The sequence below is a fragment of the Bombyx mandarina genome, chromosome 02 (assembly GCF_030267445.1).
Source record: "Bombyx mandarina strain Sakado chromosome 02, ASM3026744v2".
NCBI lineage: Eukaryota > Metazoa > Arthropoda > Insecta > Lepidoptera > Bombycidae > Bombyx > Bombyx mandarina.
Genome location: NC_143209.1, coordinates 227,111 through 254,255, shown reverse-complemented (window position 1 = coordinate 254,255; position 27,145 = coordinate 227,111). Strand labels below are relative to the sequence as shown.

At 41.2% G+C, this 27,145-nt stretch overlaps 1 protein-coding gene across 10 annotated transcripts in view; it reads left to right on the top strand.

Moving 5' to 3' along the window:
- da (transcription factor daughterless) overlaps positions 1-27,145 on the top strand; it is a 42,499-nt gene that overhangs the window by 7,293 nt on the left and 8,061 nt on the right. For 2 of the 10 annotated variants that reach the window (XM_028187131.2, XM_089734518.1), the window contains exons 2-11: positions 7,769-8,240; positions 18,904-19,078; positions 20,025-20,167; positions 21,099-21,260; positions 21,955-22,056; positions 24,065-24,133; positions 25,625-25,727; positions 25,815-25,892; positions 25,967-26,075; positions 26,896-26,982. In XM_028187131.2, the coding sequence (XP_028042932.2) occupies positions 7,830-8,240; positions 18,904-19,078; positions 20,025-20,167; positions 21,099-21,260; positions 21,955-22,056; positions 24,065-24,133; positions 25,625-25,727; positions 25,815-25,892; positions 25,967-26,075; positions 26,896-26,982 (1,439 nt within the window). In that variant the 5' untranslated portion in view covers positions 7,769-7,829. Of the gene's footprint in view, positions 1-7,733; positions 8,241-18,903; positions 19,079-20,024; positions 20,168-21,098; positions 21,261-21,954; positions 22,057-24,064; positions 24,134-25,624; positions 25,728-25,814; positions 25,893-25,966; positions 26,076-26,895; positions 26,983-27,145 lie in introns of all 10 variants that reach the window. The other 8 variants (XM_028187137.2, XM_028187138.2, XM_028187134.2 and 5 more) reach the window with 7 other exon arrangements.

The window sequence follows — 27,145 nt, the reverse complement described above, 5'->3', positions numbered from 1 at the left end:
TTGAAGCTATGAGATCTAGGAATTGGTATTTAGTGTTTTTGTTACTAAGAATGATGAAGTTAACGTAGTTCGTTCGTAAGATTTTTATTTTATTTTATTAGATGAGTGGACGAGCTCACAGCCCACCTGGTGTTAAGTGGTTACTGGAGCCCATAGACATCTACAACGTAAATGCGCCACCCACCTTGAGATATAAGTTCTAAGGTCTCAATTATAGTTACAACGGCTGCCCCACCCTTCAAACCGAAACGCATTACTGCTTCACGGCAGAATTAGGCGGGGCGGTGGTACCTACCCGCGCGGACTCACAAGAGGTCCTACCACCAGCATGCGGGTACCGATTTTTCTAATGAAATACGTACTTAACAAATGTTCACGATTGACTTCCACGGTGAAGGAATAACATCGTGCAATAAAAATCAAACCCGCAAAATTATAATTTGCGTAATTACTGGTGGTAGGATGTGATTAATATTAAAATTTTCTGAATATTTCGACCGAAGCGCATCACTATTCCACTGATGTTACGAATTCTGAGGAAGTCTCACATTAAAAGGAAAATACATGTTTATCTCGCGTTTCTAATACCTATCGGTATTCAATATGCATACGCTCGCATACTTGTACGATGATTGCATGTTAAAACACTTTGTGTCGCGGTCTTATTGCTTAACGTGACACTTTATGAAAAGCCTGAGTTACGTCGTAAGTGTAGGACTGGGAATACGCGGTCGAGATATCTCGGGACAGTCAGTTTGCCTTGGTTCGTAGAACCTGAAAACTGCCTGTGTTTGTGACGATTTTAATACGCTTTTATTAGCTTCAGACGAATGTATGTAACGGAATCTTTGAACATGATTTTGAACCCCTTCAAAACGTCGGATTAACTCGAAATTTGGCATACTTATTAAGGACCGATAACAATTCAATAGTTAAAAAAAATATTGAAAAAATTTAAATTCAACTAAAAAATAAATAATAGTTTAAAAAAGTAACGAAATAAATACGCTTTTATAGAAAATCCGAACTAAAAATTAGAAAATAAATTCTATTTTTTAGTTGGATTTTTGTCATGATACATTGTCGGAATGTTAACAAACACGCTTTTATCTCCACGCCATACAACGCGCGCCGTCCGCGGTCTCGTGCGACACGGAAGAAAATCCGGCAGCTGCGTTAGCTGAAGAATGCGGGTTCACGAAATTTGAACTCGGTTAAACAAAGTATAAGAATCTGAATACAACAATACATTTATCAACGAGACGATCGAATCGAATCGATTGTCTAACATTCTTGACGTTTTAGATAACGGACATACGGTGCGATAACGTCATTATGCAAATTATGTAATTGGAAAATTCAACATCTATATAAATTCATATATAGTTCTGCTAGGCTATAGAAATAAAATGATAATATTTAAACTCCATCACTCACTCTCTCACTTCTTCTTCTTCCTATTCGTACACTCTTGACAGAGTGGTCGTGGTCATGCATCAGTCGGATACGACCTGCTCATGACTCTCGTGGGAAATTAGTGCAGTGGTTTCCCGTTGCCTTCTGCACCAGCATTTTAGGGGGTATTTGATCCCCAAGGTTTCTGACGCCTCTTCCGTACAGGTTGTCCTGACGGGTGTGTATGGTTATACCGCCATTGCTCGGTCGCCATTGCCCCGTTCGTTCTCTAGCAGGGAGCACCACGGCAACCTGTTGGTCGCCGCCGCCATCCGGCGCGTGCAGGTAGGGTTGACAATAGGGCCGGTGAAGGTAGCATTCCGATCTCCCCTACCCCCCCCTAAACATGTTTTGCTAAATGATAAAAACGAAAGGCATTTATAAATCAATATAATTTATTTCCGACTTATTGCAACACTACGAACTAATAACTATTAAAAAAATGTATTTTCTCATACTCAGTTCAGTGTTAACAAAAAATTGTATAAGTGACTTTATAACACCGTATATGCGATATGTACGCATTTTGATTTTTGTGAAGTTGACATAAATACGACACTTCGCAGAATGTCTTGTTTCTCGTAATCGCTGCAACACTGGGCTCAGACAGCGGGTCGCCAACGGTTCTGATACCGGATGTCACATCGTACACATAAATAAGTATGTATATGTACATAGTACATGAGCGTTTAGTATTTATATACTATACATACACATAGGTACTGAGCTGTGGAAGGCTTGTAGCGTGTCATTGTTTACTTATGTATTTAACTCGTATGGCTAGCTTGACGGTAGGCAGCGGCTTGGCTCGGTAGGTAGCGGCTTGGCTCTGCCCCTGGCATTGCTGAAGTCCATGGGCGACGGTAACCACTCACCATCAGGGCCCGTCTGCCTACAAGGGCAATAAAAAAAAAACTTAATTTGTCGAAGACAGCCTTCCCGTGTAGTAGCATATCTTTGTTCTCCCTAACGGTGAACTAAAATTACTAGAAAAAGAAAGAAAAATCGTCTTCTGTAAAACTGTATAATCTCAAAACTTACTAATTTTACAGGAGAGTGTTTTAAAGGTTTAACATGTGATATTTTTAATATTAATCATGTTTGCAACAATTATTTTTTATTTTTTACTAGTTACATTATCTGTCTTTTAAAAATTATGTATTAATTTTGTTAATAGTAGTCAAAACATAGGCAAACAAAAAAAAAGGTTCACTACGCTGATTTGTCAGTATTTATGAAAAAATACTGGTACTTACTCAAAATAACTGGAAAATACTTCCTCATATTAAATCAATTTCGAATATTTTTGGAAATTGTACACTTTCAATGCGAAAAGACGAAACATGAACAACTCTTATGTGAACACGCTGCATCTATGAAAATAAATCGGTACAAAATTAAGTAACATTCAATAACATACAACACGCATTCCGTGAATATATTATGTTTAAAAATATATAAAAAAAAACAAGTATTGAGGTCGAAATCGTTTACGAGCATGCCCCGTGCCCCGCCCGGAGTCGAACCGGTTCGACAGATGGACGGCAGGTGAACCTCGCAACTGCCTCTTGTACTTACCGATGTGTGTTCGGTTCTTATACGATCACTGCGCTCCGGAGTCCGGGATTGCTTTTTTGGAATCTATGAAGAATGTGTCTTCAGAGTTTTCGTTATCTCCTTTACCGGGGTGACCGCAGATAAAGCTTTTTGATTTTTTATTGCCCTTGTATTCAGACGAGCGTACGGTCCATCTGATGGTGAGTGGTTACCGTCGCCCATGAACTTCAGTAATGCCAGGGGTAGAGCCAAGCCGCTGCTTACCGCTTAATACTCTCCACAAGCCTCGTTTGAAGAAGGACATGTCATGACGCTCAGGAAACAACGTGGAGGGGATATCTAGAAAGGCAGTGGCTCCTGATAGTATCGATGATCTCTCAAATTATGCCTTATTTTCTTTCTTAACGCATCGGAGAAACTTAGGGTCTACAAGTTATAGTTGTATGTCGCCACGCATCGTGAGACCATGGTTGGCGGCAAAAACACAGCACAACGACCCGTGCGGGCACACACAGGGTCCCACCATCGCACATCAGCTGAACCCGTGAACTAGTCCGTGTTCTTGGCAAAAACCCTTCCGGAATCACTAGGACCCTTTGCCTTTTCATGAGTTCTGTATCATGCGAGGTTTGGACGTTAGTTGTTGAGCGACAGGAGGTTTTAGTCAGTTCGACTCTGACACGTCCCGCTCTCCATCCCCAGTGGAGGGCGGAAGTCCGGCGATTTCCTCCTGACCAAAAAAAAGGAATCTCTAGGAAATCGTGTTTGTAAACATCGCTGTTGTGTGTTGGTTGACATATGTCAGGTGTGCGACGGTCGGTGCCGGGTCAAGGCTTCTATTCCCGATGCGAACCATCTGTACCACGCTCAGCCACGCACCTGTATCTTATTGTTTGAGAATTTAATATTTCACATTAAACAACGGCGTGGAAGAATCTATACTTCTATACTTAATATTATAAAGAGGAAAGGTTTGTTTGTTTGTATTGAATAGGCTGCGAAACTACTGAGCTGATTTGAAAAATTCTTTCACTGTTTGGAAGCTACACTATTCCCGAGTGACATAGGCTATAATCTTTTTTGAAAAAAATTATAGATTCTTACTAAAACTCCAATAATGTAACCCAAGGTGTAAAAAAATTACCTAAAATATTCTTTACATCGCGTGCCCTGCGAAAACTATTGATGATAGAATAAAATAATGTACTACGACTTTGTAGAACACATTATTATTTACGAAAAGTGTCGCGACAGCATATGGCTAACTGTTATAGTTACGCCGCAATAAGTGTTATTTTATTTAAAAAAATAAAACGTAAAATATCGTTGAAATTTTTGTTAAAGACCCGAGCGGAGTCGGAGCGGGCCGCTAGTTTAGAATATTTATCAAATTATTTACCTGATCAAATGCATTCGAGCTATTTCTTTTTGCATTTTACTGTTATATTGGTGTGGAAATTTAACGCGATGATACGTTTTGTGATTACGTTTTTACATTTGTTACCTTATCGCGTTGGTATTCGTGTCATTTTTGAGCATCGCGTAAAAATTCGACTCGAAGTTTGAATATTTAAATGTACCTCTATTAATATATACCAGCACGATTGTTGCGATAGATCGTTGAATGAGCTCACGGCTCATTTGATTGGAAGTTTTCACCGGAGCGACCTGAATTCCGCCACATGCTTTGTAATGTAACAGTGTTGTTGTACATCAGAAATAGGACCATCATCTATACTAATATTATAAAGCTGAAGAGTTTGTTTGTTTGAACGCGCTAATCCCAGGAACTACTGGTCCGAAAAATTCTTTCAGTGTTAGATAGCTCATTTATTGTAGGAAGGCTATAGGCTATTTATAACATCACGCTAAGGCCAATGCAAGCGGAGCACTAATAACCTTCTCTTTTGAAGTCGGCTAAAAAGCATGATTTGGGTACCTTAAATAGCTTCTTAACATTCTATTTCTCAAAAATATATACTTACTTCTACGTAAATGAAGGCGCGGGTAAAATTTAGCGTTATGCCAAAGTAAAGTATTAAATGAATGTATTTATGTATGTAATTATGTATGTATGTATGTCTTTATATACTTTTTGTAACTTAATATAAATTTCATTGCACCTACCACTATCTACTCTGCACTAACTTTGGTTGACTGGTAGAGAATGCCTTACGCATTAGGTCCGCCAATGTAAATTTTACATTATTCTTCTTCTTAATAAATAACTATTCCACGCGAACGATGCCGCGGACAAAAGCTAGTCTTTGATAAGAGAACAGATATCGGAACACTGGGCTATATTTGTCGTCGATGCCACTACCAGGTTTTTCCGAAAACCAAACTCATTCTTCAGGAGAGAATCCTTATCGCCTGTGAACTCGCTGCGTCAGCCAATATCCGTTGGCGAATCGTCTCAAGCCCTTGTCGTATTGGGTTACATCGTCCCCGGCGGTCGGCGACGTGTGAGGCCGATCGTGTGAACTGTATAGGGTTAAAGGTTTTTTTGCAAGGAAGCCGCGTGGGAAGTTTGCGCTGATATATTAGTGATCTTTTTTTTTACTGCTTATATTGGTGGACGAGCTCACAGCCCACCTGATGTTAAGTGGTTACTGGAGCCCATAGATAAACTACAACGTAAATACGACACCCACCTTGAGATATAAGTTCTAAAGTCTCAGTATAGTTACAACGGCTGCCCCGCCCGTCAAACCGAAACGCATTACTGCTTCACGGCAGAAATAGGCAGGGCGGTGGTACCTACCCGTGCGGACTTCTGCAATTACATGACCAGGTCGGAGCGAGACCGTTCATGCATGTTGGGCAATAAAAAAGCCATGATATATTATTATTATTTGAATATACTAAATATTATACTAAATATGTTTTTTTAAATGGAATATTCATTAGAAATTCTTTATCTATAATAAGCATTATCAATTATAAAAAAACGATAAGTCGATAATTATTGGTTCGTCGTGTCAGTTGTGTTAAGGACGAAATGATTCAGAACATTCCGGTGACGTCTGCGGATTTAATTTCAATCGATTATCAGATAACTTAAATTGTAAGCCGACTAAATAATGTATTGCGAGACAATTGAATCATGTTATTACCACAACCCGAACATTTTATTTGTATATGTGGTGTGGATGATAATTGTTTTTGTTAATGCTCTAGATGGGTAGATAAAGCTCACTCGGCGAGCTCATGGGCAGTTAATGGCGCCGCCTGCCGCCACTTAGCTTTGAGGCATGATGTCACAGTCTGATAGACCCCACCACCAGTGTAGCTTGGTTTATGATTTCAGTATGTTCATTCTCAAGTTCATCCTTACACCAATCCCAAGAGATAGGGCGGCTCGTGCCTCGACACAGCCAGGAATAACCAAAATAATAATCTTTTAAGCAAGTTATAAATGAGGCCTATAAGATCAAAGGCAGCTAAATCCAAGTCTGTCAAATATTAAGGTAAACTACAAAAATCGACCCTAAACACGTCATTACGGATCTTCCCGATCGATCGAAGTACTGCTCTTGCTAGGGCCAGTGCTAGCAACACTCCCGCCTTGAGAAGCTGAAATAACTTTGTTCAGATAACTACGATATTCTTTATTTTAAAGAATGAGAATATTACTAATAATCTGAATTTTAAATGATAAAACTTCGTTTATTAGTACTTAGTACAGAGTAAAAATAAATTTTTTGAACTGAATTTGTTAGAGATTTAGCTGCATTTAATTTTGTTATAACATGAAAACACTAAAGCGTGTCCAACTAACTAAACAAGATAGCGCCATTGTTAATTCATTTTACGACATTAAGGTGTTTAGCTGCCTTTGATTTTATAGGCCTCAAATGTCGATCTGCCCGTTATTTCGTCATTTCAAGTCTGCCCGACAATAATGGCCAATGAAATATTTAGCAAGCTGCAACCGTGTAGTGCGTCAGTCGGTGCGCCACCGCGGCAAGATGTCCGGGGTCTTACCTGCTTGCTCTCTTTGTTAGGGGAATGGATACTTTTTTCTGACAATTGAAACATATCAGTTTCTCGTGACGGTCGACGCTCACATTGAATACGTCGAAAATTATGTTTCATTGCAAAAATTGTGTCGCGAAGGATCTATTCAAAGTAACAATGAAATTGACACGTCTATTCCACGTCTGCGGTAATGGATGTTGCCGACCTTAAGACGGCGCGGTCGAAGTCTGAATTGTATTTTATAACAACCGTTCCCCTCTTCGAGCCAGAAATAGGCAAGATGCTAGATCCATCTGTTCACGATACCCTTAATCCCTTATAACCTAATGTCCCCTTAAGTGACCAGAGCCAAAGTCGTCATCTACCTTTGAGGCATTCAATCAAAGTCTTAGAATAGGAATAACGCCTGTCCCGTTCTTCACATCGAAACTCTTATTAATTTGCGATCTATTTGATTAGGACAGTTATAGCAACCAGTGCGGGCTAATAGCGCCCGACTAAGTAAGTCTTTTGGTACAATTACTTCAATTGACCAAGTTAAAATGACGATCAAACAATATCTTCGTACAATTTACAATTCACAATATAAAGATATATTAGTTCGGTTCTTAATATTACGTTACTTAGACTGAATTGATTGGTTTAAAATCAGATCTATAACAGGAGAATTCAATTTAGAGATAACACAGTTACAAAAGAATAAATGCGATTTTTTTCGAGAGCTTTTATCTATGTCAAAGCAAACTTGAAACGGAAAACAAATCAAATCCAACAGATTCAAAAAACCAGTGATGACACGTGCCAAGTGCAAAAAGTTCAAGTTCAAAAGTTAGCAAATGGCTTTGCGGCATGACACCAGCATGGACTCGAGTTTCCTCGCAGCTGACCCCCCGCCTGTCCCGGGACTCGACTACCACCAGCCCAGGACAGACCTGGCCTCCGAGTACTTTAATACCTTCAACCAAGTCTGCGAGAACTACCGAAGTGATACGGAACTGAACTTGAGGCAGACGTCAGATTCTTTGCGTTTATCTTCGGAAATCTTGGACGGTGTCAGACCGGAGTATGTCAGTTTGGACTTTAACAATAAACTGTTCGATGCTGATAAGTTTGTGATCGGGAGAGACGAACACTCGTTTAGGTTTGATCAGCCCGACGCGTCTGCGTTATTGAGGCACAGAGCCAGGAGAAGACTGAACGATGAGCACGGGATCCCGAACCCTGTAGCGACCAGCCAGGAGAGTGGGGTGAGTAAATATAAACACGCGTACATTCATTGATTACTTCTTTATTTTCACGTTGGCAATGTACTGCAGCAAAGCTATAGATATCGGATCTGTTTGCCAATTTAAGTCCCTAAAATCTATATTGGATATACAATTATAAAATCGATGGGGTGATGTCGAATCACAAAAGCAATGCTAGGGCATTTTTGGAACGAAGTTCCTTATGGGACGATGCGGAGGGGTACCCTAACCGGGAAAAAACGTCCGTAACGTAAGATTTTTATTAGTAATGCACACAGTGTACAACTTAACTTTGTAATAACGTACAAAAAATAATTTTTTTTTATCATTCATTGACCACGATCTCAGAGCGTTCGTTTGCGCAATACACTAACTCTTATGCAAATAACCGCGAATGAAGTGTACCACAATAAGTTCGCACGTTACCGAATGTCCGTGGGTTGTTGCGAAACCTCCAGTTTTATTTTCTTTATACCTCGAATAGAATTTAAAATTAATATTTTTATAATAAGGATCTTCGTTCCTATCCGGTGTCCCACGACACCATACATCTGTTCATATTATACTGAGATCCCCCACTTGCATCTACTAGTATCGCCATCCTGTCTAGGTTTGCCGCAATTCATGCGTGTGGTTTGGATGGACAGACGCTATATATTTGAGACCACCACCATTGAGATTTTGATCTCGTGTCTCTAGGTCACGTCTGCATCACATCATTATGCCGACAGTCTTTGTCCCAAGTGTCCTCTGAAATATTTACTGATTTATAGCAAATAATAATTATTTTAATTCTGGTTGTTCTTGTTCCAATAACGGCGAGTACTTGCATAGACACAATCGGATTATCCGGGAACAACTTGGCTTGAAATACGGTCTTGTTCCAATGTAACTCATTATAAATATCAATCGTTAACAATTGTTTTACGTTGTACCGGGACTGATCTATTATCACGGATAGGCCCAATATTGCCAATAAGCCGGATATCGTGGTAATAGATTGGTCTGCGCGTCGAGTATTGTTGGTTGATTCATTCCTCATGACGATAACCTTGTGAAGGCTGAACCAGATAAAGCTTTGAGTTCTGGACCAGGAGACTACCGCCGCGTGGCATGGTGGTTCGACTGCCGTTGTTCTGATAGTTTTGTCGGTGACCGGTTTAAAAGCGAAAAGCTTCGACCATTTTGAGTCGATGACACCACTACTAGCCGTAATGTTTTTTTTTAGGCAGGCGAACATACGGCCCACCTGATGGTGAGTGGTTACCGTCGCCCATGGACTACAGCAATGCCAGGGGCAGAGCCAAGCCGCTGCCTACCAATTATGTTTGTCTAAGGTTTTTTTTTCAAAGACGATAAACTTGAGCGGATTTTTTTGCATAATAATGTAAGATTAATTGTCGGTACGACATCGACGTAACGTGTAGTACATGCAACGTGACGCATGCAGAGATGATAACACGAACGATGTTTGAATAATAATACGAAGCACGCATTCTTGTGTCGCGCTTCCAGACTTGGAGGTCGAGGTTTCGCATATAGATTCTAAGGTGATCAACATGATTTTGAACTTAGAACTTTTTAATGCGATCGCTCGTGAACCTACGCTACTGTGGTTCAAGGTCAAGTCTGCGTTGACCTTCAACCACAGTAGCGTGTGATGTTCGGCGGTTAAAATAAATTTACAACCATTTACATATTTTTTTATTGCCCTTGTAGGCAGACGATCATACGGCCCACCTGATGGTGAGTGGTTACCGTCGCCCATGGACTTTAGTAATGCCAGGGGCTGAGCCAAGCCGCTGCCTACCGTTTAATACTCTCCACAAGCCTCGTTTGAAGAAGAACATGTCATAGCGGTCGGGAAACACCGTGGAAGGGAGCTCATTCCATAGGCGTATGGTACGTGGCAAAAAGACCTCTGAAAACGCACTGTGGACTTACATTGACACTGGATCGACTCAATCACATTACGAACGAAATCCGCGGTGTCTTAGCAGGACTTGTTAGGATGAAAGTTCAACACGCCTTCCTACCTATAAAATTCAAGGGGAATAAGAGGCGGATATCCTGAAAATTTTTGGCGATTACATTAGACTATGATAGTATTTAAAGGCGCTGGGGTTCGGGATAAATAAAAATGTTCTACCAAAATACAAGTTAACACTGTATTTACACTTAGGATACTTCACAAACACTTTAAAACTCTCAATTCGCCTCTTCCGCTTCGCTTCAGGTGATCCGTTCGCTGTTTCGTTTCTAGTAGTTCCGATTACTAACTGAGTGCTTGCCATCCCTGCAACGCTTTTATAGCCGATACCACATCCCTAGAATTATCGAGAATATTCCACACATCTCTAGTATTGTGTTTATGCTATCTGACAATAGATGGCGGTGTACTTCTCGAGCGTTCTAGGTGCTACTAGATCATTCGATATTCGTTCGACTCGGCGTAACAGTATATTTTTTAAATTTTTTTTATTGCTTAGATGGGTGGACAATCTCACAGACCACCTGGTGTTAAGTGGTTACTGAAGCCCATAGACATCTACAACGTAAATGCGCCACCCACCTTGAGATATCCACTTAATAGATAGATTAATAGATATAATTGGTAGGTACTATGGAGGTAGGACTTAATCTTGAGCCCGAACGGGATACCACCGTCTTTTGTGTTTCTACCGCGAAGTAGGCGGGAAAACTGAGTTCTTGTGTGCCGTGAGTGGCGGTGAACACCAGACTACTCTAGATTGACCTCAAACAATACCTAAGGTCACTTGCAACCTACGGTGTAAGAAACCGAAAGAATCAAACTTGTGACTAGAGCCATGTACGCCCAGAGACTCATTACCTGTCTAACCTTCAACAAAAGCATCTTGTTCAAAAGGAAAATGTAATTAACGAATATTATCCGACGATATGTATCAGTCATCATTGTATTAATAGCGGGCCCGTGTCGGTGTGTGCGTGCGTGCTCGCGTGGGCGTGTTGGGTTCGTGATTTATTTTAGGTCGCTCTGCTAATTGTGCACGAAGAAGCTCTATGGACATTGTTTGTGACATGCGTCAAGATGGCCATCCGCTGCCCGGCGTGGCGTCTCTACTCCAATTCACTCTACTCAATTGTTTACTGTTGTGGTAGGGCCTCTTGTGAGTCCGCGCGGGTAGGTACCACCACCCTGCCTATTTCTGCCGTGAAGCAGTAATGCGTTTCGGTTCGAAGGGTGGAGCAGCCGTTGTAACTATACTTGACGCATTTACGTTGTAGATATCTATGGGCTCCAGTAACCACTTACCACCAAGTGGGCTGTGAGCTCGTCCATCCATCTAAGCAATAAAAAAAAAAATCAGTGTCAGTATCTAAATACCCACGTTCCTTTTAACTTCTGATTAAGTTCGTATCCGGACCTAAGATCAATTGGCTTTCCTTTGGGCAGATTCACTTCATCGTTCGAAGCTTTTACGGGTCGTTAATCTGATACTGGTCTTGAGTTAGAGGTGCAAAAAATTTGCCACCACATTGACATGTCATCGTTATACTGCCTCTCGCTTTGAGACTTGAATTGAGACAATTGTATGATGGTTGACTGATGACGGCGTTGCGACAGAAATAGGCAGGGCAATGGTATCTGCTCGTGGCGGCTTACAACACAAAACTCATATTCATTCGATGATGGAACAACCTTAATACAATATATAGACTTCGAACTCACGTCTCAAGTTGATGACGGTACACGTTGCTCGCCCATCAACATAAATAAATAAATTAATATTTCCTCTACATATTTTGGGATATACAAACGTAGCGGGATGTCTGAACGTGCGTCACATTATTATCGGGAATCAGATCCTTCGGGACTTTATTAAAACAAATGATTCATTGCTTAACCACGTAGCCGCGTGTTCGGAGCCGGATTCATAACTATTGTCCGCTCAGTCTTTTTTTATCCTTGCTAAGCTGATGAGCCTTGAGAGGCCATTTCAGCGTAACCTTAACAAGTAGGTGAGCTCATGGCGCTCTAACCTGACGACGTTGCTAACATTAGTCCTAGCAAGATCAGTGCTTCGCAGAATCTAGCACCAGATCGGAAACGCGAACCACTGAGAAGATCCGGTGAGAAACTCAGTGCAAATCATTGGATAGACCCGCTCCGCGGTCTTGAGACTCAGGTCACATCGGTATATCGACTGTCTTCTTCAAATACATGATAGTTTCGCGGTCTAAAAGGCAAGATGGTGGTACGAACTCATGCGGCCCTGAACAGTGGTAGGACCTCCTGTGAGTCCACACGGGTAGGTACCACCACCTCGCCTATTTCTGCCGTGAAGCAGTAATGCGTTTCAGTTTGAAGGGTGGGGTAGCCGTTGTAACTATATCGAGACCTTAGAACTTATATCTCAAGGTGGGTGGCGCATTTACATTGTAGATGTCTATGGGCTCCAGTAACCACTTAATACCAGGTGGGCTGTGAGCTCGTCCACATAAATAAGCAATAAAAAAAAAACCTATTTGCCAGTAATCCTTACGCAAAACAATGAAAAAATACTTTATTGCACACCCAAATACAATTTACATTCAAAACAGTCAACAGGCAGGTATGATTGTGGAATCGGGGATCTTATCGGTAATAGCGATCTATTTTAGACAAGTATTTTATCTAGAGAAAATCTGAAAAAGATACAACAGGTGTGTTGAGGTGTTTATAAATAATACACCTAGTAGGTTTTATATTGTCACACGATGTTTTTCGTGCTACGTGCAATCCGCGAACACGTGTCAAATACATATCGACGGGTGAATCGTTATCTTATGCCTTTAAACGAGCAATTCTTGTATATTTACTGGTGGTAGGACCTCTTGTGAGTCCGCGCGGGTAGGTACCACCACCCTGCCTATTTCTGCCGTGAAGCAGTAATGCGTTTCGGTTTGAAGGGTGGGGCAGCCGTTGTAACTATACTGAGACCTCAGAACTAATATCTCAAGGTGGGTGGCGCATTTACGTTGTAGATGTCCATGAGCTCCAGTAACCACTTTACACCAGGTGGGCTGTGAGCCCACCCATCTAAGCAATAAAAAAAAAAAAAAAATATATATATTAATATATATTTATATAATCTGAATCTCGGAAACGGCTCCAACGATTTTCATAAAATTTAGTATACAGGGGATTTCGGGGGCGATAAATCGATCTAGCTAGCATTTTCAGAAAATGTTGTTTTATTCGTGTTTTCAATAATTAACTCTTCCCGACATCTATTGGCAAATAATAGTACTATTTTTCTTAATTCAACTAACCGCTTTAAAGACACAACAAGATGGCGTTATCAAAAAAAAACCGGTCATCATCTAGCTTAGTATAAGCGACATTTTTGAGAGCCATTTAAAGTTTAAAATTTGGAAAAAATATCGTAACAAAAAAACATCTTCAACTATTTCAATGTGGTAAAGATAATTGAAGCTCAATTAAAAACATCGAATTATTGATACTAATACCGAATAAAACGGACCCTTAATTACAAAGATAAATGTCCCTTATTAACCGAAATGTCCCTTAAACCAAACACAATTTCACCCCTCGATATGCACATACGTTATTGTTAAGGAGAGGACACTTGGGATATGTGGCTTAACTTAACCCGAACTACGGCACAGTTGGATGGGCCCGCGCGTCTCGCCTGCTAGAGAACAAATCTACTGCCACCGTTATGTTTCCTTATAGTGAACATCATCATCATCATTATCCTGTCCTTCTCCCAGTCACCTGGGATCGGCGCAACATGTTTTCTCCTTCCATACTCTTCTATCATATAGCATTTCTTCACTCATTCCCCACATACCCATATCGTCTTTCACGCAATCCATCCACTTCTTCTTAAGTCTACCTCTTCCTCTATATCCTTCCACATTCATAGTTAACACTCTCTTACCAGCATCATTTTCATTTCGTCTCATCACATGTCCATGCCATCGCAAACGCGCACTTCTCAGCTTCTCTGTCACAGGTGCCACTTTCAGACTTTCTCTAACATATATATTTCCTTATAGTGAACAATTGTAATATAAATGGTAAATGTAATTTAAATCACGTCACACAAAGTATCGCCTCTAACGAAGTGGCAACTTATCAACAGTGATACTTGTATCGCCATCTAAGCAAAACCAGTTTGATACTAAGCGCACCTTATCGAGATAACAATGTCTACGACCAGTATGGCACCTTGCTCGGTGTTGCTCTAAGATAATGTGCATTACACTGTAGAACAATTTATTAGGATAAACTCTATCTCTGCTTGGTTTTTTTTATTATTATTTATTGATTTCCTTACATAAATAAGCAATGAAATTAGAGGATCTTAATGAATTGTTTGACCGGCAAATTGCGCCGAAGCTACAAGTCCGACCTCCTGGTACTAATCTCAGTCCGTAGTAGTCTATACTAATATTATAAAGAGGAAAGATTTGTTTGTTTGTTTGTTTCGAATAGGCTCCGAAACTACTGGACCGATTTGAAAAATTCTTTTTCCATTAGAAGCCGACATTGTCCCTGATGAACATAGGCTACTTTTTTAAATTTTTTTTTGTTTTTTGTTTTCCTGTGTGTTTTAATGTTTCCGAAGCGAAGAGAGGGCGGGTCGCTAGTAATATATATAAATAGTGTTTCCATCTTAACCCTCTTACGTAGAGTGGAGGTAGTAGGTAGTATATTTTGCTGGTGACGTATTGAGACAAAGTACCACTACCCTGCCTGTTTCTGCCTTGAAACAGTAATGCGTTTCGGTTTGAAGGGTGGGGCAGCCGTTATACTGTAATTCTAATCTCTATGCAACCTATGTAGGTATGTATAATTGTGATTTTTTTATTCGCTTATCCTTTTCCTAAATAGATTGAAACTTTGTACTTTTGATACAATGATGACTTCAAGAAAGAGCTTGTAAGTACCCTCAAAGTATGTATGGGAAATGTAAAAATTGGCTCTGTAGTTAGCGGCTCTGACTTTTGGGCCGATCATTCAAACCAAATAAAAAAAAAATTATTCAACATAAATGAAAGTACATACTTGTTGAACGTCAAAAGAACCACCGCCAATTCACAAGAACTAGCCTCCGTCCTGAGACGAATTGGCAAGAAACTCAGCGGGCATGTCTTTTTTTTTAATATTATATTTTTTTTAATATGAATTTTTTACAATGAGTATTATAACGTAACAATTACTACAATATTGAAATGCCCGGAGCGAGCTGCTCATTCCCACTTTGTGCAATCTTCTAGATAATCATTGACTTTATAGTAAGCTTTATTGCACAGATGTTCTTTAATAGTTTTCTTAAACCTATGTATGTGTAAGTTCTGAACATCTTGTGGGATTTTGTTGTACAGGCGCACAGGCGCACAGTCGACTCCCACATAGGGCAAACATTCGTTTGAGGATGGGGTTTGTTTGCTCTTTGTCAGTCTGATTTCCATAGATCGAATAAATGTGTGTGACACACGTTGTATTGTATTTTAGAATTCCACTCGTAACGAAACTTTCTACTAGTTAATAAATGTTATAATTTAAACACACTGTAATTATCGTAATATTCGTGGCTATCTTTATTAATTAAATGATTTGATACGTCATTAAAATATCAGATACCTTTTAAATTAGGCTGAGCGTCTTTATGACATATTGTTAGAAATCATTAAGTATTAATATACTTAAAAGTAAAAAAAAAAAAGTAAAATTGTAGAGAGTTACCTACATGAGTCGAATTTAACTATTTCTGCAATATGTGTAGTGTATTGAATTAAATTCCTCAATCATCATCATGATTCTCCTCCCCTTCTCCCAGTCACTTGGGGTCGGCACAACATGTTTTCTCCTTCCATACTCCTCTATCATATATTTCTTCGCTCACTCCCTTCTTACACATATCATCTTTTTTTTTATTGCCCCTGTAGGCAGACGAGCATATGGCCCATCTGATGATTAGTGCTTACCGTCGCCCATGGACTTCAACGATGCCAGGGGCAAGGGCCAAGCCGCTGCCTATCTTTTACGCAATCCATCCATTTCTTATTAGGCATACCTCTTACTCAATAGTTCGTTGTTATTTATAATCACGGTATCTGTTAACTACCCTACATACAGTGTATTTGAACACGTTTTTGTGTCCGCAAGTGTACGAAACCACGCACGGTCCGGTTGTGAGTTACGTCAGGGGCGAGCTTTCGCTTTGTATGCTTTGTGTTGTAATCTCGATGCATTTCTGTAGTGAATTGACCGCGTTTGTGTTTCACGAACCGCTGATGTCCACGAGCCAACTGACTAAGCCGTATTTAAAGTTTCACGTCAATTGACCGTGGCGTTCCGCAACCAAAGCTCGCTGTACCGATCGATCAATGATTTAAGTAAACTAGAGGTCCCGCAGTAGTCGAAATTCGACTATAATTAATTGGAATTGTAAGTTTGTACACTATTATGATTGTATTTTCAACGCCAAGACTACACTATAGAAAAATATTAATAAAGGCAAACAATATTTAATCTATTCTCAATTTGACAACAGACGTGAAGTACAAAAGTTTGACAATAAATAAATAGTATGCATGCGTGTGTGCGACAAATACATGGTAGTGTGTGTAATCTTTTCTTTATTGTATTAATGTATCTTTTAAGCATTATTTAAAAAAAATATTAGCATTGTGCACTTCTTCTCTATATTCTCTATAAGTGTGGGAAATTTCATACTCCTCCGTCCGCGCAATTTTCGTAAAAAGGGATACAAAGTTTTTGCTTCACGTATTAATATACAGATACTTGGGCGACACGTCGAGTGCACCACTTTCGCGGCAAAGGGCGCGGTAAACAACGCTGTGTCATATATTATAATATATCATAATATATCAAGCCCTAAAAAATATCGAAATGCTTGATGAGAGACATAATGTGCGTCTCCACGGATGGACACCATCATTCTGCACGAGGTAACCCCATCTAGTGCAATAGAAAATAATAGTTCAAGTACATACCCGGATATAGTAGAGCTTATCCGGTTCCTGATTTAAGTTTTGAGTCACTCACGACGAGGAAGACCTCAAAGATCGTTTCCCAAAAGCGAAACTAACAAATGATCCAATTAGGGGGATAGAAGTCATGTGTTCTAGACGAGCCAACATCCTGAGGTGGGCGGTAATCGCCCGATAATTTCGTTTTTTGTACCATCGTCGTGTCGAAGAGTGGTGCCTACTCGCGGGGTAGAGCTTTATCAAATGCTTACGAACAGGGTCTCCGATATTTTTTGAGCCATTTTTTGTTTGTATTCTGTGGGCCGAACTTCCTCTGAGGTGCCTAAAGGGCGCGCGGGATATGTGGAACTCTGATCCGCAAGGGGTAACCGCGGGCCCAAGGATGGATTATTTTTCGTCCCATTACACAAAGATTGTTTCTCAAGTTACTCTTCTTACTTAGTTCACTGTCAACGATATTGACATACACAATTCAGTGCTACAAGGAAATCTATACTACTATATAAATCTACAGTGGTTTTTACGGATGTTCCGTTATAACTACTGAACCATGCATCCGATTGACTTGAAACTTGGTGTCCATGTAGAAAATACATGTACTTAATGGATAGGCTAATATTTACATTAGTATTGGACTCTCTAATAATAATGACAATAAATAATAATGTTAATTTTAAATGTCCAGCGAAGCGGGCGAGTACGGCTAGTGTATACCTATATTGTTACACCGGAAAGATTCGTATGAGATTCGAAAAAAAAAAACCGTTTGTTTTACGATAGAATGCATGAGTAATACGGTTTCCTAGTCGAGAGCTAAATATAAACTGGACACGACCTATATTGTGCGCTATGAATGGATATAATTATTTCGATTCGACAATCTTCAGCGGAAAGAGTTCGAAGTTGTTAGACGGGGCTACAGATGTACGTATTTTCTTTGGCCTTCCATTGTATGTGACTTTTATTTACCTGTAAACATCTGTTTTCTGTTTAGAAGCTAATTAATGATTTAGTTAATGTTTTATTTAAGAAAAAACAATGATATTTTACCCTTTCTTTCGCCACGAGTCGCGTGGGCGCATATATTTATATATTTATGTCGCATTTTTTTTTGCCTTGAGAAGCTATTTCAGCGTAACATTAACTAGTAGGTGAGTTCACGGGGCTCAAACCTGACGACGTTGCTAACACGAACCCTAGCAAGAGCCGTGCTTCGCAGAATCTACCACCGGATCGGAAACGCGACCCAATGAGAAGATCCGACGAGAAACTCAGTGGGCTGTGTCTGAGGGTTAATTTACTCGTCGAGCCCTTAGTCTTAAGCGACGGGTCCGACGAGAACGATGACCGGTGTTTGAGGTACCTAAAAGCACCGTTAGTGGATCGGGAGGATCCGAAATGACATGTTTTGGGCGACGTCGACTGCTTTCCATTCTGTCCGTAGGATCGGGAATGTAGTTACCAGCGGCCACGATGAGAGGGTTCTCGTGTCGTGCCGCTTTGTCGAAGTGGCGCATCGATGCCGACTGTAGATACTTCTGACGGAAAAGAGATTCAGTGGAAACTATTAAAGCGTGCTTGGTGGAATGTTGAAGGACTATTGAATCTCGTTATCGAATAGCAGTAGGTGATATGTCTCTTCTTCTATTTTCAGTACGGAAGTGATGAATTCGGGCACGACTCGCCCAGCAGGTACGCGTCGCCGAAGGGGGCGGGAGCGGGAGCTTCGTACCAGGAGCCGTACTACGCGGGGGGCGGGGGCGAGTGGGCGGCAGGGTACTACCAGCCCCCACCGCCCTACCACCATGACCCCTATGCCACGTCGCCGGGTAAGACCTTTAATTTCTGCTTTTTGTTGACGATAGAGACATTGTAGCGACGCTGAGGGACCTTTTTTTTATTGATGCACAAAACAAATTACAACCATACATTATTTTTTTTGCTTAGATGGGTGGACGAGATTACAGCCCACCTGGTGTTAAATGGTTACTAGAGCCCATAGACATCTACAACGTAAATGCGCCACCCACCTTGAGATATAAGTTCTAAGGTCTCAGTATAGTTACGGCGGCTGCTGCCCCACCCTTCAAACCGAAACGCATTACTGCTTCACGGCAGAAATTATAAGTTTAAATATTTAACATAACAATCTGGATTGCAATTCAAAACAAGTGCATACAGAAAAAATATAACTTATACATAATAATGTAAGAGTAGGTAGATATTCAAAAACCTGTATTATAATTAAAATTGATGCGGCTTGTGACGTGTGGGTGACGTCGTGGTGTATGTGTGTATGCAGTTAACGGCATCTGCATTATTTGTTTGTAAACATATTTTACAAAGCCAACAACCAAAGCACACGCTAGATCCCGATCTCGATTCATTAGTGATTTTTGAATCAATTATTAACATTAGACAGTGCTAAACACGTCATTTCGGATCCTCCGGATACACTAACAGTGCTTTAAGGTACCTCAAGCACCGGTCACCGTCCTCGCCGAACCCGTCGCTTGCGAGAAAGGGCTCGGCGAGTAAATTAACCCTATGGACACAGCCCACTGAGTTTCTCGCTGGATCTTCTCAGTGGGTCGCGCTTCCGATCCGGTGGTAGATTCTGCGAAGCACAGCTCTTGCTAGGGTTCGTCTTAGCAACGTCGTCAGGTTTGAGCCCCGTGAGCTCATCTACGGTGAATCTAGAATAACCCCTCGGGTTTACTAGAACAGGTAGGTTTTTTTTTTTGTAATAATACCGTTCTGTCAAAACATTTCCAGGTATAGCGGGCGCTGCGGTGGGCGGCGAGGCGACGGGCGGCGGCGCGGAGCTGCCACTGCCGCCCATGTCCTCCTTCAGAGCCGCAGCCCCCCACCACTCCCCCACAGACCCCATGCTCGTCGCCAAACCTCCGCTACAACCAGTTAGTATCGGTTGAGTCTCTATATCGGGCAAGGATTAATAAGACACGTGTTCAGTTAAGTGACTAACGTATATTGAACGTGCTATCGGCAGCCCGACAATCCCGAGACTGACGTAGCATCATTGCTATATAATTACATTACATTGCTATATACATACATATAATTATTAGTTGCTATGGTGACATTTGTGGTCCCTACATATCTACCAACCACTTGGCTAATTTTATTATGGTCCCAGGTCAGAAGATCAGCTCGTGGTCAACTTGGTTTCATAATTACAGGAATAAGCCCAATGGTGATATCAACTTGACTTGCAGACAATAGAGTATCACTCGACTCGAGTACACCCGGACGCTCAACTAATCGGACCAGGGTCGCATGGGATGGACGAGGGCGTTACTTACAAACTAATCGATTATCCAGACTTACGGCAACGCAAATAGATTAGTTCTGTTAGATAAACGAGTTGAGTCATTACATTCATAAACTGGTCGTACAAAACGTCATCGTACTGTCGCATCACGTCCATGAGGCTCCCACGACTCATGAACGTGATTTAATAAAAAGGGTCTTAGAATTATCGCGGTTTTACAATGTTTTAGCGAACCGCTAAAGCGTGCAACTCATGCGTATCAAACTATAGTATGAAAATGTGGATGTGAAGAATACTTTTGGTGACACGGTATATTGACCGGTTGAGCATTGCGACAATGCCGATGTTTAAGTTCCGCGGACAGACGCCAACTGCTTTGAGCAAATATATACTTTACACAATAAATGAATAAGACAATCAATATATTGTAGACATGCAGTGGTAGGAGGCACTGCCGTCTTGCCTATTAAAAGGACCAGGGATCAGGGCGGATCAGGGACCACAAAGTTGCACAAGTACATCAAGCGGTATTCATAATTAGCATTTCCTCGTTGAAGATGTATGGGGGGGGCGCGAGTACGCCGACGGTGGTGGGCCCCGAGGGCAGCGTGTCGTCCTACTCGTCGCCGTCCACGCCCGTGCACTCCCCGCCCCCGCTGCACGCCCGCCTCTACCCCCTCAAGCACGAACACGTGCCGCACGCCGTGCCAGTCACGCAGGTACCACACCAGAACACGAGACACGTCATCTTCAAACAGTAACCACACGCGGTCGGTCACCTGGCCTCAAACTACGATACATTAAACACCCACTCATAAATTTTTTTAAGGAATTTTATGACCTGGTAACCAAGACCTTTAGGTCAAGTTTTATTTTAATATATTTTTTGATATATGAGCAGGCATGATTTGTAGACAGCGGCTTGGCTCTGCCCCTGGCATTGCTGAAGTCTATGGGCGACGGTAACCACTCACCATCAGGTGGGCCGTATGCTCGTCTGTCTAAAAGGGCAATAAAAAAAAATAAAAAAAAACATGGCATGAAATGATATGATTATGTCATGGAATATAATGACAGTAAAAGGATCCCGAGACGTTACGTCCAGCGACTTTGTTTTCCCACATTTGTGCAGTTTCACAGATATTAAACAGTTAATAAACCACGGCTATTACACGTTTAGACCTTAAGAAACACTAAATAGACAAAATAAATCAAATCACACAACTTCACTCTCCGCGTTCCCCTCCACCCATTAAGAAAACAAACCTAACCTAACCTAACCTACACGAATGTTACTCCCAAGTGGGAATCGAAACCACGACCCCCGGCCACGTGCGCGCGTCTCAAACAAATGTGCAGAACAATGAACTCAAACCCTGGTCACACGCCATCCTCACAATTCGCATACGTCAGCAGGCAGGCTGGTCGGGGCCGGGCGTGTCCTCTCCCCCCTCAGGAGCGACCCCCCTCGCGAACGGACACCCGCACGTCGCCGTCTACCCCCCTAATGTAATGGTACGTTTACTTACAATAACTTATTTGGACTGACCTAAAAATCAGATCACGTCAACTTAGTGTATACTGTCAGGATTATAAACATGGCAGGGTAAAACTCCATTAACCCCGCTGGAGTAAAACAGACGGTTAGTGAAAGTCTCATTCGACAAGTTTTTAGTTTATATAAATCGTTGTTTGGCAAAATGTGGGGGTTTGTTCTTTACCGAATATGTTTCTGCGGTCTGCAGGAATTCAATAAAAATCTGTACAGTTTAAATGATTTTTCTCTTATGTCTTGTCTCGTCGTGACCACTTGACGTCAGATGGGTCCTGATGTAGCTCTTCCATCTATATGATGCAAAAAGGTCCAAAGCTATACTATAACAATGTGGTCAACGCGGACTGCTCGCAAGGCCTGTCCTGTGCCCCCATGTGCTGCTCCGTACAGAGAACATGGGTGAGGGACGAGCAGCTAATCGGTCCGGGGGACGGTCCCCCTTTTACCCCCATCTCAGTTCAAGCGGCACTGAGCGAGTACCACATTTTGCCAGACCGTTAGCATGTGACCCCCCCCCCCCCCCCCCAGCATGATTGGTACTAATGATGTTACACAGCGCTCGAGTTGTAGACATCGTTAAAACTGCTTTTACGACTTCTTAAACTTGCAATTTGATTTTCATTCTATTTATTTTGTTGATATGAATGTCAAGAAATGCACTACCGTCCAATTTTCTATAAAAATATATTTGTGGAAGTCCAGAGAAGGTTTAAAATGTAGATTAATATGAGAATTGTCGGAATTAAATAAAAATAACAATTCTGTTTTTCCATTGATGTGTCCCCGTCGGACGGATTCCTTTTGTTTGTTTTAAGTTTATTTTATACAAGTCTGCCGGGTCGGCTACTTTTCTATATAAATATAGAAAATTGTACGGTAGTGCAATATTTATGTTTCAATGAACAAACACCTCAGTCGTGTCTTTCAAGCAATATACGCAAGATATTGTAACAGCAGTTTTAATCATATTGTTAATCATTTGGTCCAGTCAAGCCGTAGCGGCCTCGCCCGGGCGCTTTGATTATCCTTAGTCCTTGTGATTGGACCAAATGTTTATTAACTTCATAGTTAGGTCGAGGTCCTTGGACAACATGCTCAACGTTGCAAGACGTTGCGGTTGTTTTAGTACAGCAACCCGTGGTCGCGGTCCGGGGTAACGTCGACCTAACTAATATAAGGATTGTAAATATTTTCTCTTAACGTTTTCGTTTCCATTTTTTTTGTTTGTGTTTTATTTGTTTAACGAGCGAACAGTGTGGAGCTTTGTCCTTGTTTTAACATTATCTTAATTTTTTTTTTTTTAATTTTTTTTTTTATTTCATTTTAATATTTTGGTAGGCGCTCTTTGGTAGGTTAGTAGTGATTCCTTTTGATTTGTAGTGTGCGTGTTTGCCTGTTTGCCCGCCGCCTACACTTGTCTTGAACTGTTTCGTTTCGTTTCTAACGCGGTCGAGAAAACTTTAAGGTATATGATATAATACCCCCAGTGGCTTTGAGAACTTTTTGAAAACGGAAGTCGTCGGAATCTCGTTTCATAATTATGAAACTATGCAATGTTTATTAAAAAAGTGTGGATTCGAAATTAATGTTTTTCACGTTTTTAAAAAGCAGCATTTGATAAAAAAAATCATTATAATTAAAATTTACGTAACATGAAAAGCCAAAGAAATAACATTAAAGTTCTCTTAAAAAAATTATTAACTTACTCCCCCTTCTCGGCTCATTCGATCCCCCTACAATGACTCCACTATTGACTAAGTCCTCGCAACGAACCGGCGCATTGAACCCCCGCCCCCAACCCCCCGCGTAAGTTTACCTCGAATTTTCTAGTTGTCGTAAGTTGTAGTCCCTCCACGCGGAGTGAACTCGTAAACGAAGTTAGTAGAGTTAGTTAGTAGAGAGCCGGTCCCTCCCCCTCCCGACGAGGTAGCTCCCCGCTGGTCGCCTCACCCCCCCGTGCTGTGGCAGGGCGCGCCCGCAGAACAGCGACAGCTCGACGAAGCCATGGTGTTCTTGCGGGAGCACTCCGACGTCGTTGTGAGTATACTGCGCGCCTTGTAAATATCAACCTCGTCGCGTGTAGCTTTGTAAAGTGACGAACGAACCCACGGGAATTATTGAAATGTAACATTTGAGGCCTATAAAATCAATGGCAGCTAAACGCCTTAATGTCGTAGAATGAATTAACAATGGCGCTATCCTGTTTAGTTAGTTGGACACGCTTTAGTGTTTTCATGTTATAACAAATGCAGCTAAATCTTTAACAAATTCAGTTCAAAAAAATTATTTTCACTCTGTATTAAGTACTAATAAACGAAGCTTTATCATTTAAAATTCAGATTATTAGTAATATTCTCATTCTTTATAAATCTGCTTTCAAATAAAGAATATCGTAGCTATCCGAACAAAGTTATTTCAGCTTCTCAAACCGGGAGTGTTGCTAACACTGGCCCTATCAAGAGCAGTACTTCGATGGATCGGGAGGATCCGTAATGACGTGTTTAGGGCCGATTTTTGTAGTTTACCTGAATATTTGACAGACTTGGATTTAGCTGCCTTTGATTTTATAGGCCTCATTTGCTTACTGTTTATAATAGAGTATGTAGTTGTAATCTTATATGGCTTTGAGGAACAAAGTAATGTTTGAAATATATTGTTATTATATAAACTTTAAAAAGCTACATTCTATTAGTTTAAAGTAACTGAAATCTCATTTACAAAGCTTTTTACATTAAAACTTTTAGTTAATACGGTCGGATTGCACGCCGAAAAAGGGACAGTTAATACACTTACCACTAAAAACATGAACCGCTTCTCCTCGCTTTCGCCTCGGTGGGCTGGGTCAGCGCGCGGTGGCTGACCAATAGCTCGAACTGTAATATCGAGTCGTCCTCAACATTTTGACGAATTAGTTTTGTATCTGATTGATTTCAGTAACTTCAAAAGTAGAGAGACGTAGAAGTTTGAGTATTGAGAGTGTCGCATGGTTTTTAGCTTCTTTTTTCTAGACTAAGATACTGTTATATTAATGATCAGATACTATCAAGTACACACTATATATGCTTGATAGTATGTATTCGTTTTAATTGATACATACCTGTATGTATGTACATATATAAGTGAAGATTAATGTACAGAAAGGACCTTAAGATACAGCGTTCTGGCTCCACTCTCGCACTTCTTTATTTTTCGGTCTGTATGTTTGTTTTGTGCATCATGTATTACGAATAAAATATCTTAAATAAACAGTTGACCTCAATATTGCTTAATTATTAAAATATCTCGATACGATGATGACAGCCGATCGACTAATACGTGGTGAACTTTTGAGTAAGCTCATAAAGTATTTAGGAAATTTTGCTATATTTTCACAGATTTCCCACCTAGGATATGTAAGAAAAAAAAACCCAGTAGAAATAGACCTCATAAAAAAACCAATTAAGTGACACATAAAATGAGCTCAGTAATTGTTACGTCTGCAAAAGCTACAGCTACAACACTGAGTGTGACGTGGGTGTGTTGACGCAGGGGGCGCGTATGGAGGAGCGCCTGGATGACGCCATCAACGTGCTGCGGAACCACGCCGAGGCGCCCGAGCTGTACCCGCACGAGCTGCACCAGCCGCCGCCAGGTACGTTGTCCCCCCCAACCCCCCGCTCGCCCCCCGTCCCGTCCACTGCATGTCGAGCGGCGCGCTGACCCCGCCCTTTGTCCACAGCGGCGCGCCTGGCCGTCGCCGCTCACCTACACGGGGAGCCGCCCGTCAAGATGGAGCGCCACGTCCTGCCCAGCACCAGTGAGTCACGCGCCACTGTACCTACCTGGAAGCGACCGCGCACACCGACTCACAACTCAAATATGCTTTTACAGAAAAACGTAAAGAACCAGTGGACTCGGGTCTGGACTCGAAGCCTTCGTCATCAGGATCAGCCGACCTCGCCCTCCACAAACCTCCCTCCAACAAACGGTCACGGAGATAGTACGTATCCACACACACACATAAATACGCCTACAGTTGATTTCCCCCTCCGTCCTACATTAAAACTGACTCCTTCCCTTACTCGTTAACTAAACTATTGATTCGTCGAACATATCCGTAACATCTGTAAATTTATTAACAAACCAGAACCGTACTCCGCTGCCTACACCCCCGCCCCTCGACCGCCCCCTCCCCGCCCCCACCTCTTATCAATTCTGAACTCAATAATTCGTCTGTGTACAAAACTGATTGTGAAATATTGTTACATATTATCTATGACCCTTGGGTTGGTATTACGAGCTAAAATCTTTTCATTTAAAATGAATGATTAAATTTCAACAAACCTGTGAATTGTGAAGTAAAGTTTTTATGAAACCAATTAATCGGAAAAACCAATTATTTTTCTCACGAAACTTGTCTTTCTCGATTATCTGAGATTTATAATTGAATTATTTCGAACTGTTTGTGTTTCTATTGTTACTGTAATCTTTATCAGATAATATTCAGAGATATCGTCATCGATCGATGTTCATAACCGTCAATATGATTTGTATTTATCGATATACATTGTCTCGTTTATAGCTCTAATCTAATATACATTGTAAAGTTTAAATAAAACCATGTCTTATCACAATTACTAACATACATTAGTAGTGACTAATATTTCTGTCGATGGTACACCCTTCAGCTGGGAATACCATTGAATCGTAACTTCGACCTAATGTTTCAAGCAGTACAGTTCACTTTGCGGCGTGGCCAGTGACGCGCGACGCTAATGAATGTTGATTGTCGATGTGTAATTTGAGTTGACGGTTGGCAGCGCAATGGCAGGACCTGGTACGATACCGATGACAGTAGGCGTCGGTGGCCACTTATCATCCGGTCGGCCCTCATCAAGTCTGCCATCGTAAGGAGAATTAATATTTAAGATTTTTAAAAACGACTTCAGAACATGTGGATTTATAATGTCGGATGAGATGCGTTGGATCCCCCCGGGGTGGGGGCCGTTGTGGGATGTCAAACAAAACTTCCCTTGACCAGCTTTGATTAGTTTCGGTTTAGTAGTTATA